This window comes from Sinocyclocheilus rhinocerous, unplaced genomic scaffold, assembly GCF_001515625.1.
Source record: "Sinocyclocheilus rhinocerous isolate Xijiao unplaced genomic scaffold, SAMN03320098_v1.1 scaffold697, whole genome shotgun sequence".
Lineage (NCBI taxonomy): Eukaryota > Metazoa > Chordata > Actinopteri > Cypriniformes > Cyprinidae > Sinocyclocheilus > Sinocyclocheilus rhinocerous.
Genome location: NW_015664033.1, coordinates 104,797 through 117,934, shown reverse-complemented (window position 1 = coordinate 117,934; position 13,138 = coordinate 104,797). Strand labels below are relative to the sequence as shown.

Below are 13,138 nucleotides of genomic sequence, written 5' to 3'. Positions count from 1 at the left end.
TAAACAAGCCTCTTTTTTTGGTCAAATGTGAACATTTTTCTCTATTAATAATTAGAAGACGAGCAATTAATGTTGAAAATATTAAAAACCTTTTGGACTGATGTGGAAGCAATTGTGACGGAGCAGATATGCTATTATTGCAGTTGTAATACTATCATTGTCCAGCAGATAGCATGTTCTCAGTATGTTCTCATATACTGCTGGTCACCCTTGTGATTTACTGCATCATAGACCTCTGCAGTCTTATGTAATCTAACTTATATTACCATCTCAATGCTCTGTAATTACAGAAGAGACAGTTTCATCCTGCCTATCACACACAGCCAGCAGACACAGCATTACAAAAAGATGTTTTATTCACAGTTTGTGTCTTTTTATTGGTTACAGAAGAGTTTCTGACAGAGCAAAGCAGGCCCAGATGCAGAAAGCAAAAGGGTAGAAAAAACAAAAAACAAAACATGGACCGAGAAATAGTGAAGAGGGGAGAGAGGGAGTGAAGAGGATATGTTTTCTTTCAGTCCCCGCTCTCCTCTCTTCCTTGGATGGTCTGTCTCTCTCACTCCCTCCATGATAAGCTTGGCAACACTTTTAGGAGGCCAAGCTCTCTCGGTACAAAACCCTCATTTTCGCTTTCTTTTCTAGTCAACTATCAAGGGAAAGAACAAGAATGATGACTGGTTCCTCTATTATAGAGTGAGATCAATCCCTCTTGCCCCTTTTTCCCTTAGAATGAGCACTCTTCCACGTTTATCTAGAGAGAGATTTCAGCCAAAAGCTATAGATGCCTTCAACCCTCAAGACAGCAGCAGAAGATGCAGCAACTTTAATGCATGAGAGGTGGTCGTGGGTAATGAGTGAGAAAGAGAGAGTGTGAGAGATACAGAAATGATGTTCATTTTATTGAAAACAATCCCATAACCCCACTTGACAGACACCGTGGTCATGAGCCTCTCCACCCTCCCAATTCAGCCTCAGCGAGACAAGTCTTTGGAGAGATGGAGAGAGTAAGTGCTAGAGAGTAACAAAGATGATGGAAAGGAAGAAAGGGAGGAAGAAGCACAAAGTAAGAGGAGGACAGAGAACAGACTGGGAGAGTTAAGCAGTGAGGGATGCACGTTCATCTCTTCCTTTTCTGTCTTGTCTCCACGACCGTTTACTCCTCCTTCTCCTCTCCGTGTGTGATGACGTAGCAGATGTTCTTGTAGTCAACATTGCCAGCAACATCTGGGGGGAAGGCGGCCCACAGATTCTTCATCTAATGGATGAAGAACAAAGAATTCGGATCTAATCAGTATCAGATCACATCTAATCCAGAAAAATATATTAAAGGTGCAATGAAACGGAAATAGCGACAGATCTTTTTTTTTTTAATGCATTGTGACGTACATCCAAATGAAATGGAAAATTGAAGAACAAAAAAAAGTAGGGCGGGACTTAATTCTGTTCATCGGTTGTTGATTGGATGGAAGCAGATCTGAATGCGAGCTTGAGATTGATTGTAAGAAAGGGGCAGAGTTTAAATGGACTAAATGATTGGAAAAGTCTGTAATTTCACTGTAAGGTCGAGTTATGACATTCTGATAAAAAATTACGAGCTCAAAAAAAAAAAGTGAAACTTTTGCACGGATGAATCGTTCACAAAAAGATGAATAACATGTATTTAGAAAGTAGATCTCATGCTGATGTAAAACTATGAAGAGTAAGATCTGATCTCACCTCCTCTGCGGAGAACCTGTCGCACTGAGTGGTCAGAAGCTCCTCAAGGCTGGAAAGAGAGAGAACGAATATCAGTCAGAGATGGAAACATAGATTTTTTTTGGCACATTGAAATAAAGAGTGAGTTAATAGGCTTACAATTGCTTCTTGATTAAGCCGGTGGCCTCTGGGTCCAGCACCTTGAAGGCAGACACAATGACGTCTTCGGGGTCAGCACCTTTCAGAGACACGGAGAGTGAGTTACACTGACTGAATACAACAATGATTGGAAAACCAAAGGGAAAACAGGCAGTAAAAGGGACTTTTACATACCCTTCAGCTTCTCTCCGAACATGGTGAGGAAAACGGTGAAGTTTATTGGGCCGCTGGCTTCCTTGATCATGGCCTCTAGCTCCTCATTCTTCACGTTCAGCTGGCCTACAGAGAGACAGTGATGGTCAGCACACATTCATGGATATATTTACAAAGGACACAAGTGACACAAGACACAACTCACCCATTGAGGCCAACACGTCCCTAAGGTCGTCTTTGCTGATGATGCCGTCTCTGTTCTGGTCAATGATTGTGAAAGCCTATGCATGCAGGACAGAAAAAAGCACATTGTTACAGGAGTTGGTGGAAAATGAGGCTGCTCACAGCTGCAAACCAATGACTAAAGAGTTGATTTAACAAGAAATCTTCCCCTTGTAGCTTTTTCTCTTCCCTGGCAGTAGTAAAACGTCCTTCTCAGTCACATGAAACTCAAGAAGGGACTTGAATAGCAGCAGCTGCTAACTCCCACCTGGCCCCCACAGAGACCCTCACTGATCCTCCTTTCCATCTGGGAGACGTGTTAAGTCAATCCCAAATGTCAGACATTCCTGGAGAGACACTTGAGAAGGCTGTATCATTTATTAATAAACCATTCAAACCACTTCACATCCTTACTTAGCTCAGTCGCACACTAGCCTGATGATAATTCCAGTCAACTCACCCGTTTAGCATGTGCGTATACATACTTTTTTACTTGGTGTCTGAGATAATGAAATTAATTTAGATTAATCACAATGTCTAACAGCCATAAGTATAGTCAACTACTAGTAAATCTGTTTTTTTTTCCCTGGTATTTATTTTGTGTATTATTTGTCATTTCAAGGTCCATTCAGAAGTCTAATACGCATTTAATGTTCCCTTCCTGCAAAGGGCCCTTAAACATAATCCTCATTAACTGTGTTTTATTTCCACTTTCCCTTCTCTTTTATCTTGTCCATCATATGTTACACATGATTTCTTTCTGTCCCTCTGGCATGCACTATGATCCTCAGCTGCCATCCCATTGGGATCAGGAGTTCAGGAGTGTCTGACAGATGGGAGGGCAGAGAAGAGGAAGGCTGGGGCATTTTTCTTTTTTTGGATATTAGCAGACAACACAAAAAGACTAGATGATGTCAGTCTGTTGACTCAGTCCATTTGCTGTACTGACCATCAAACAAGCCTTAATACGAATACGTTTTAACCTGATAACAGAATTTGATCATATTAGAATTAGAATTCCAGTTCAGTAGCAACATCTATGATAAGGTCTATGTCTGGTAACATTTACCCCCAGAAGTCTCATTTGGACTTTGATAATATATAAAAAAGTGAAAATGTAACTAAACATATTTACAATATATAATGTCTTAAAAATATGGAGTCTACTTGTATTAATTATAAGATCTGAAAAAATATTTACCTCTTTATACTCCTGAATCTGGCTCTGCTCAAACATGGAGAACACGTTGGAGGAACCCTCTCCTCCTCCTGCCCTCCTCTTGGCCTTCTTGGGTGACTAGAAAGAAATATATATATTTTTTAACAGTCAGCACAGCTGAATAGTGCATATTTCCTGTTGTTGACAATAATACATAATGACAGAAAACAGAAAATCATGCATTGACATTGCAATGCCACACAGAGCTTAGAGACACGAGACTTATTCATAAGACATTTTAACATATTTATTGTTCATAAAACCCTGTTCAGCCACATTCTAATGAAACATACATTTTTACATGCGATATACATCAAAATAATGATCTTTACATAGGTCGCTCCTCAATGATTAATAAAACTGAATTCATTAGCTTTACATTCGTACATTATGCTTTCTGGTAAAACTTGCAATATTCTATATATTCTTAATTTAACATCTTACAGAAAATTACAAAAAAATCCCATATGTCATTGGAAGTGAAAGCAAAACCACTCAGTTTAGTAGTTTATAACTGCTGGTCCTAGTTCCAACAACATAGGATCAGAAAGAACAGCTTCAGAAAAAATGCCCAGTTTATCATATCCTGTTAAATGCATTATAAGTCCACAGTTCAATTATCCAAGAATCAGACGCTGATTCAGAATGCAAGCTCTCTTCCATTCAACCCTGCTGAGACATTATGTCATTGGTTCCTATGTGTTCACCTAGATGGTGTGGCCAGGTAACATCTAAGGTTCAGGTTACTCACCATGCTGAGAGACGGTATGTGTGAAGTCTAAGAAGCTCAAGAAGTGAAGACTGAAGCCGCGTGGTGACTTGTTCCTGGGGGGCTTATATACTGCCGAAGGCCCCTTGCTAATTATAGATCCAACCTTAAGTGTGGCTTGGGAGAAAGACAGAGGGAAGAAATAGAGACAGGGAAAACTATGAAAGGCAAGAGAGATGAGGTAGGGGTAAAGCGATGAAGGAACACAGGGTGGGATGCACTATCATCTTACAGTGCTCAGAAATAGCTATTAGAGTCTTGGAATGGGATGAATCTGATACTGATGGCAGCAGTCTGCGTGTCTCACGTAGACTAATAAGGACATGGAGACGTAAGGGCCTGTTTGAGCTTTGCACAATCGCATAACTCAAGCAATTTGAAATGAATGGGCTGTAATCAGGCTGTAATCAGACTCACACCTATGTTTAGATTAGTGGCGGATCAATATTTGGTTTTCAGTGTTACATCTGAATCCTGGGGTTGGAATGGGGGAGGTTGCAATAATAGATACTGATTGATGTAAATCCAGAGATTTTTTTGAGCCAATGATTATCTTGTTCACATATGCGTACACGCCCCCATCTGAAATGTAAGAGGCCGATGTAACATCTTAACACTTGTCACCTCTTTCCAAATCGGCCCCAATCAAAAATAGGTTTTAATGCCTTTCCTAGTATAGTGATGCCATAAGATTTGGGTCCAAGTCCCCCCACCTCACCCCGCCACATGGCCATGCCCAAATTCAGCACCCTCTCTCCCCCTGGAGCTATTTGACCTCGCTCGGTCACTCTGCAGTCACTGTGAGGTGCAGTTTGTGAAGCTGCTCTGTGTATGGGCACATAATTATCGTCTTTTCTTTCTGTTTGAGATGATCAGCAGCACAATGCAGCCCAGTGAGGGGTTGGTATGGGACACACATGAAGGGAAATCTGAGGCTTAATACAGGTTCTTTTGGAAAGGCGGGGGGTAATGGACAGCTGAGAGTGACCAAAATAGCAAAACAAACCTGTCTGCTCCTTGAGCTCTCCTTTTCTTCTCTGTTCAATCCATCATTCACTTCCTCGTCCACTTCTAGCAACGCCACAGTTTGTTTTGCGTTCCTTTCCTCCTTTAGGCTCATTCGATACCTTGTGAGTCTGTCCTTTACGTGTTTTGTTCCCCTGGCTAGATCTTGCCCAGATCTTTCATAGTTCATTTCAGCAATTTTTTCCTATAGAATAGCTTAACTGCAATTATTTATAGAGTGGCATTTTTTATGGAGAGACTGTTAAAGTCCGAAAGTCATGTAAGTTGTAATGAATAAGCTTAAAAGGGTAATAATAAGCTGTAAAAGAAAATGCTTATACAGTACATTTTATTTTCTTGCATTTCCTGTAAATAACTAATATATATGCATAATAATGTAATCATTAGTAATGATTTAATGTTAAGGTTACATTGATAACTCTTGCAGTCATTGAAAAAGCAGCTGAATGATTAGGCAGGTTCTCAAATTAGATATAGTATAGCATATGCTATATTAATACACCCCTCCTATAACTATATATGGTGGAACAGCATTCAATGTGTATGAGAGAGATTAACAGGGAGGGGAGGGAAAGTCTGGGTCAGTGGAAGCGTAGGCCTTGATACGAGATATTTCATGTCATAATAGAATGATTTTCTTAAACACAATACAAGTACATTGTAGAACCTTTTCAAGTATGTCTGACCGATGACTGATCAGGTTGTGTGTACACATCTGTGATCTAGTATCTTCACAGGGTGGCCTGTAGGCCACTGTGTCAGTCATCTTTGTTTTGTTTATGGACTGTCAAAGTGTACATGTCTATACGTACAGTACATGTTACGTGTAACGTGATCTACTGACATGTATCGTCAAAGCTGTTTATCACAGCAGAGACATCTGGAATCCGGATGAGGTGAAAAAGGCCACATCGTCGCTGTAGGGGTTTGACATACCTGAAGTCTGCAGAACGTAGATGTCATGGTTGAAATCATGTTGCATCCAACACTTAAGGCATTTTTAGGTTTTTGTTGTCAGAGCTCTGATGTATGTCACAGAATCCCTATAAAATTTCATAACGTGATTTCATGAATCATTATACTAACCACAATATCGACCTTTACGGAATTTTTGTGTTACATCTGCTCACAACATTTAAAGATGAATCTGTCCACATTAAAATAAATAAAATAACATCAAGATCTTAACAGAACAATTTATTAGGACTTTTATTCGAATTTGATTGATACAATAATATAATAGTTCACAACAAAAGTTGAATTAAATACAATAAAATAGATACTAACATTGAATAAACCAAACAACCCTACTGATTTAAAAAATATTCTTACTGATGCTGTGCAATATGCAGGGCTGAAATACAGACTCAAAATGTAACTTATTAAATTAATTTAGCATTAAGTGAAACTTATTTTTACAGAATTGATTATAATTTACATTCGAGGACAAATACTAGATAAAACAATCAAATGTATCCCTAAACAAATTATCATCAAAATGAATCAAATGAAATGCATTATAACAAAATTGATCTATGTTCAATTAAGACAATGCATTGAGCATGGTGGTCATAGAAACTGTGAATAAAAACATGTCCAACATTACTGATATCATCCAAATATAATTACATGTAGAACATTAAATAATCAAACATCAGTTGTGAAGCAACTAGTGACCCCTGTGCCTGAAGTAGGGCTGAATAAAGGTAGTAGTAGTACTGTTGGTGAAGTGCAGTGCCCTCTGGTGACCTACAGTATAAAGAGCTGCACCTCTGAAATGCTTAATGCATACAAACTTGACAGTTTATTTTGATGCTTACTGATATGACTAATATAAAGAACTGCTGCTTCTAATGTGTTTAACGTTCCAAATGTGTTGAGTATACTAGAAACTAAAAGAAAAAAGGCACATCTACATCCCCAAAGAATTGAGATGTTGTGAAAGAGGAAGAATATAAAGGGCGTGTATTTCAGTTTGTTTGCGAAACCTCCTGAACTGTGTGAAACACGTTCTGTAAGGCAGAACTAAACAGTCACTTCACAAGATCACATTATTGATTAGGCTCTCTCAGTACATATTTTAAAAGATGTAACAAATTAAATATGAATTATTATTATCATGCATTTACAGCTCTACAACTAACGTGTAGTCTCTAATCAAACCTCATTTGACAGTATCTGAAGTACTTTGGATCCAATATGAACTTTTGCCATTGTAAATGTCTGCACATAGTTAGTTTAACAGTGAGGGTAAAGCTACTGGCGGTTTGGGTCTACTTTATGACAGTTCAAGCGAGAAGGAACTAGGCTAAGAGACCACAGAGAGGAAATGAGAAACGTTTTATCAAAAAAAAAGCCACAAGACCAGTGTCAGTCAGTGTTAATCTGCAGGCCTTCATAAAATTAAAAAGACAGCAGGATTCTACTAGTACTGCATCTTAATACATTCATCAATCTATTGTTTTAGATTAAGATTTACTATTTAGACGACAACATGAACAAATGCATAGATGTGATATAAGCATTCATATATATCAGATGCTGCTCTAGCCAAGATCAATGAGGTCCTCCTCGACGTGTGCCACTTCCTTGCGCTTCTTCTTCAGCCAATCAGCTCTTAGTTGCTTAATCTCATTTCCATAGTACTCGTGCAGTTTACTAAACTCTTCCAAAGGATCAAAGTTCACAACGGGCCACTCCCCATAAGATGGTGCCGGACCATTTAAGGGTGTGACATGTGCATTTCTTTTGGGCCAGAGCTTTGGAGATCGCTTATTGGTAGTCTTGAATTGAATAGGAGGGGCATGAAGACTATAGCTGACGGGTCTGTTCGGCATAGATGGAGGTGGTACAGAACTGGTGCTGTAGCTCCGCCCATCTCTGGGCACTATGGAAGTCCCATGTACGAAATAGGGTTGTCCTGAGTTCCAGGAAGCCATTATCTTATTGGGTGTAGAAGTTACTGCTGAGGTCTGGATGGAATCACAAAGGCCTTTGTCTCTTCTAGCTTCTGTTTTGTTGAGGGCATGAAAAAAATGCAATCAGACATGTTAATTGTCTTCAAGCCAGTAGACACAGAAAAAACACATACAGATAAACGCACCTTCGTAGCGTCTCTCCAGGTCGCTGACAATCATGGAAAGGTAGATGTGACTGGCGCAGAACAGCGCACCGATCCAGCTCTCCTGGCTGAGATGGTCATCAGCGGCTAGTCTATACGTGCGGAGTCCTGGTCCAGTGTACACCAAAGAGAAACAGAACTGACCATCCGTCTCACACGCCTGCACTAGGCAGCCCTCCAGAACAATCACACCCAACAGGTTACGATCGCCTGGACGCTCCTGGTAAAACAGCAGATTCCCCTTCAACACAAACCAGCGGCGCAGGTAAGTGGTGTTCCTCTCTCTCTGCGGAAAAGAAATGTGGTAATAGATCGAGAAACACAGGTAGGACAAGGAAGTCATTGCAATTATGATTCATTTAAGAGAGAGAAACTTATTCCAGAGTCTACAGCACAGAGGAAAGCTGGAGATGTGATTTTTTTTTTTTTTTTTTGGAATGCAAAAGGACTGATATATTCTGAACCTGAATTAGTGTCACTAATTAGGAAATAGGCCAATGGCATGCTTTTAATAAGTTTAAGTATGTGTATTAAATAAGTGTAACAGTCCTGTTTCTCCCGTGGTATAATTTAGGGATAGAGAGGGTGGTTTATTTTTAGGTTTGTTCTGAAATATTGATAATTGAACAGATTATTATTAGAAATCATTTAAAATAACTATTTAATTACCAAATCATATAGTCCTGCTTGCCACTATTATCATTACTTTTACCATTTATTTCAAATTGTACAGTAACCTAAAACTACATTTTCCTATTTGATTTGAGCATGTAAATAGCATATTTAACAAAAAATGAAAATATAAATCTGTTTGCTTTTTTTTCTTTTTTTGCGTAAAGAGCTCTATACAAGGATCCTGAAGGTAAAGTCTGCAATGCAGCATGAAGAAGATAAGATGTCTCAGATATAATGTACTTCACTTTCCTAAACCCGGCTTGCATGGTAAACAAATCTGACATGCGAGGCAGTTTCACTCGCAACACTCTTAAACTGGTCAGAGGAGAACTGCGTTTCTGAGCCTGAGCCTGGTTTCTCCCAAGTTTTTTCTCCATTTCTGCCACCGATAGAGTTTTGGTTCCTTGCCACTGTCGTCCTTTGGCATGCTTAGTTGGGGACACTTAATGTCTGCCAATATTGTCGGCTTGATTCAGATACTATTTGAACTGAGCTGAGCTGTACGATGACATCACTGAATCAATGATGAACTGACTTTAATTGAAAACTGGACTGTTTACTATATTGTCTTCCCGCTTTATCGACACACTATTTACCTGTTTAACACTGTAAAGCTGCTTTGACACAATCTGTATTGTATAAAGTGTATAGTATACAAATAAAGGAGACTTAGATAGATTCAGCCTTTTCAAACTAGCATTCTAGATTAGTTTGATTATATCTTGGTAAATTGGCACATTCAGGTCCTTACCTTTTTGTAAAGATATCCCTCTTTATCGACAGGTGAAGTGCAGGACAGGTAATGGGTTAGAATCTTCTCATGGATCTTCATTACAACGCCACCTGGCGTGCAGCCGTGTCCTGGCGCGAGCTTTACATGAACAGAAATTACAACCCATGGATGAATCTAATTTGCCATCGTCAATTTCTTTCATTTTTTTTTTTTTTTTTAAAAAACAAAACAAAAAAAAAACACCCCGCGTGCATTTAATTCTAAGCAAGTATGAAATCATACGTGAATAACTTGTCTATTCGGTTCACGCGGTGTCTGTCAGTGTGCTAGACAGTATATGTTGCCACGTAAATAGTATGTGTCCTTGAAGCAGCTATATGCGCTTTTTAAAAGGATAAACAAGGAAACGGTGGCATAGAACTGTGACCGGAACATTGCCAGACCGGCTCAGTGTTTGTCAGGTGCAGCAACTTACTTTTGTCAGTGTCTTTGCGTTGATTTATCGTGGATATCCATACAACCTTAGTGGCAAAACATCACTTCAGGCCAAGCTCCTCAATCCCGGGGAATCGTATAAAGAGTGATATTATAAGTTTCGTATTACCAGCGCGCGCCCTCACGCCGGTCTCGCAAGTGTTGAAATATAAATAACGCGACGCACTTCCTGGTAACAAAAGCCGATGCCCTGTTCTCTTTAGACTTCATGATGAAACAGCAGCGACATGTGCGCTTTCACAGCCCCAACAAACAGGCTATTAATGAATTTATCTATAGACAAAAAAAACGAGGGAAGTAAGCGCTTATGAATAAATAAAAACAGATACTCTGCATATTATCGATTCATGTTTCTAATTCTGGCTGTCATCAAATATTTACTAGATACATTATATCAGAACAGTGCGTTTGCAAATGCTGGCTTTTGCACAGTTGTTCTGCTTCTCAAATACACCTTTCTGTATTTAGTTTTCATAGAGACGCATTATAATTACAATAAAGAGGTTTTTCTCTATCCAAAGAGTGAGATTTTCCCAGAAAGCATAAAAGCCAGTGTTAACTGTAACATCAGACACTCATCTGAAAACAACAGAACAATCATTTGGAAACGTAAATCAGAAGGTTTTTGTAAAATTTCCGAGCAGATCAAGTGATGGACGTCAGGTCACAGAAGTGCTTTAACCGCAGTGTGTGTCATTAATCCGGTTCACCTGCAGGTGGCGATAGAGAGTCGGACAGAATCTCGCGAATGACGTTGTTCCGGTTTTAGCGTGCTTGAATGGCGCAGCGGGGAGAATAACATCCAGGTAACTAAACCTTTTACCATGGGTTCATTCCTTATCTGTATTTTGTTTTTGTTTTGTTTTTTGTTTTTACATCTGACCAGTCTGTTAAGCGTCTGTGTAGGTCGAGCTAAAGTGTATTTTCTATACGGTTTTTATATACGTTAGCTAGCTGGCACACTTTGACGTAAGTTACGCGCTCCGTACGCACACGCTCGCAGCATTAGCTCGCGCATTGCACAGCAGTGGTGTAAATACTGAACAATTAAATGTGATACTTTATCAAATTTTGTTTGTATTAGGTTATTATATATTATCACAGTTTTGAAGATGTGCATAAAGTATAGGCCCAATTCTTTAATATCTAATTTTAGGTGGAGTTTATGCTGTGTAGGCATGCAGTTATGTGCCCTCTAGTCAACTGCTATTAGTTTGGTTTTATACGAAGTCTCGCTAATTAGCTTTAAACCTTAAACCACTCCATATGCACAGGTTTCATGAATTCAATCTGTTATGGAGTCTCAGAGTTATGCTAAGAGTATACAACTTTCAGGTAACACTTTATTTTGATAGTCCACTTTAGACATTCTACTAACAGTAAGTAACTTCGCAACTACATGTCAACTAGCAGTCATTAGAGTATTAGTAGACTGTCTGCTTAATATCTTCTAACATCTTATTTTGATGGGTCCACGACATACATCATACTGACTATGAGAAACTTTGCAAGTATATGTCAACTTATTCTACTAACCCTAAACCTAACCTAACAGTCTACTCTGAGAGTTAGTAGACATGTAGTTGCAAATGAATGAGAATTAGTTGACATGTAGTTGCAAAGTTACTCATAGTTAGTAGAATGTTTAAAGTGGACTATCAAAATAAAGTGTAACCAACTTTGACAGTGTATACTAGATGAGTAACACTATACACGCTCAACAAAACTGTAGTCAACTGTCTTATGCCTCTTTTAGCATGTCGAAGAGGAAAGTGACATTTGAGGATGGAGATGGGGAGATTACTTTGGAAGATGTTCCGAAGAAGAAGGTTGGTTCCATAGAACTCTTTAATGTTGTCAAAGCGTTCTGTTGCATCACCATGCATATTGTTATTCTGTTGTAATAGATTGTGCTGTTCTGTGAAATCGCATGCTCTGTTCTGCTCTATCCAATGTCTTTTTCCAGATTGTTGATGGTGTGAGTGGCCCAGGATGCAGATTTAAGGAGAAACACTCTTTGGACAGTGATGAGGAAGATGAAGGAGAGGATGGAGAAAATAGCAGCAAATATGACATCCTTGCCAGTGACGATGTGGAAGGTCTGTGAATAATAATTTGGCCTCATGCAGATAATAAAATAAATGTTATGCACATTGCAGAATGTTTTTTTGGCTCTTCCTCTAGACATTTGTAGTGCCTGCTATTTAAAAGGCTGAGAAATGACAAAGTAATTTTAAACTAGATTGCTTGTTTTTTATTTATGATTTACATAATTTAAAATATTACTTATCTTAGACTTTCTTTGTGTTTACAGGTCAGGAAATGGCAACCATTGACTATGAGGAGGGTGTACGCATTACCCCTTTTAATCTCGTCGAGGAAATGCAGGAGGGACACTTTGATTCAGAGGGAAACTATTTTGTCAACAAAGAGAAAGATATCAGAGACAACTGGCTGGACAATATCGACTGGGTACATTTTATTGCATGGATTTTGAGAAATAGTTGATAATCTAAGTTTAAGCTTGAAGTTCAAATATTTAAGAAATAGACCCTATTTTAAGAGACCCTGGAGCACAAAACCAGTCATAAGGGTCAGTTTTTTTAAATTGAGATTTATACATCATCTGAAAACGGAATAAATAAGCTTTCCATTGATGTATGGTTTGTTAGGATAGGACAATATTTTTACAAATAGATACAACTATTTGAAAATCTGGAATCTGAGGGTGCAAAAAAAACTAAATAACGAATGAATGAATGAAAAAAAAAAAATGCCTTTAAAGTTGTCCAAATGAAGTTCTTAGCAATGCATATTACTAATCAAAAATTAAGTTTTGATATATTTACGGTAGGGAATTTACAAAATATC

General features: G+C 38.7%; 3 protein-coding genes across 4 annotated transcripts in view; 1 reads left to right on the top strand and 2 right to left on the bottom strand.

Moving 5' to 3' along the window:
* Positions 1 to 351: 351 nt before the first annotated feature.
* On the bottom strand, positions 352 to 4,297 carry mylpfa (myosin light chain, phosphorylatable, fast skeletal muscle a). The gene is made up of 7 exons (XM_016539987.1): positions 4,200 to 4,297; positions 3,431 to 3,526; positions 2,213 to 2,288; positions 2,029 to 2,133; positions 1,855 to 1,933; positions 1,717 to 1,765; positions 352 to 1,255 (listed from the first exon to the last, which is right to left on the bottom strand). Exons 1-7 carry the CDS (start codon positions 4,200 to 4,202, stop codon positions 1,154 to 1,156), a joined length of 510 nt encoding a protein of 169 aa, XP_016395473.1. The 5' UTR covers positions 4,203 to 4,297; the 3' UTR covers positions 352 to 1,153.
* A 2,521-nt stretch (positions 4,298 to 6,818) lies between these two features.
* pheta2 (PH domain containing endocytic trafficking adaptor 2) lies at positions 6,819 to 10,867 on the bottom strand. The gene is made up of 4 exons (XM_016539986.1): positions 10,248 to 10,867; positions 9,791 to 9,910; positions 8,347 to 8,650; positions 6,819 to 8,253 (listed from the first exon to the last, which is right to left on the bottom strand). Exons 2-4 carry the CDS (start codon positions 9,869 to 9,871, stop codon positions 7,790 to 7,792), a joined length of 849 nt encoding a protein of 282 aa, XP_016395472.1. The 5' UTR covers positions 9,872 to 9,910; positions 10,248 to 10,867; the 3' UTR covers positions 6,819 to 7,789.
* Positions 10,868 to 10,961: 94 nt separating this feature from the next.
* cd2bp2 (CD2 (cytoplasmic tail) binding protein 2) overlaps positions 10,962 to 13,138 on the top strand; it is a 4,371-nt gene continuing 2,194 nt past the window's right edge. Inside the window, exons 1-4 of one of the 2 annotated variants that reach the window (XM_016539983.1) lie at positions 10,962 to 11,073; positions 12,024 to 12,096; positions 12,234 to 12,366; positions 12,582 to 12,739. In XM_016539983.1, the coding sequence (XP_016395469.1) occupies positions 12,025 to 12,096; positions 12,234 to 12,366; positions 12,582 to 12,739 (363 nt within the window). In that variant the 5' untranslated portion in view covers positions 10,962 to 11,073; position 12,024. The other variant, XM_016539985.1, reaches the window with a different exon arrangement.

Excerpts from the sequence above, each read along its gene's own strand:
- mylpfa (XM_016539987.1), bottom strand. Across the intron at positions 2,289-3,430 it reads AGATTCAGGAGTATAAAGAG|GCTTTCACAATCATTGACCA; the intron begins GTAAATATTTTT and ends CTGCATGCATAG. Across the intron at positions 1,766-1,854 it reads GGCTTAATCAAGAAGCAATT|CCTTGAGGAGCTTCTGACCA; the intron begins GTAAGCCTATTA and ends CTCTCTTTCCAG.
- pheta2 (XM_016539986.1), bottom strand. The coding sequence starts at position 9,871 with ATGAAGATCCATGAGAAGATTCTAACCCATTACCTGTCCTGCACTTCA. Across the intron at positions 8,651-9,790 it reads AGGGATATCTTTACAAAAAG|AGAGAGAGGAACACCACTTA; the intron begins GTAAGGACCTGA and ends TCTTTTCCGCAG. Across the intron at positions 8,254-8,346 it reads CCTGGAGAGACGCTACGAAG|AAGCTAGAAGAGACAAAGGC; the intron begins GTGCGTTTATCT and ends TCAACAAAACAG.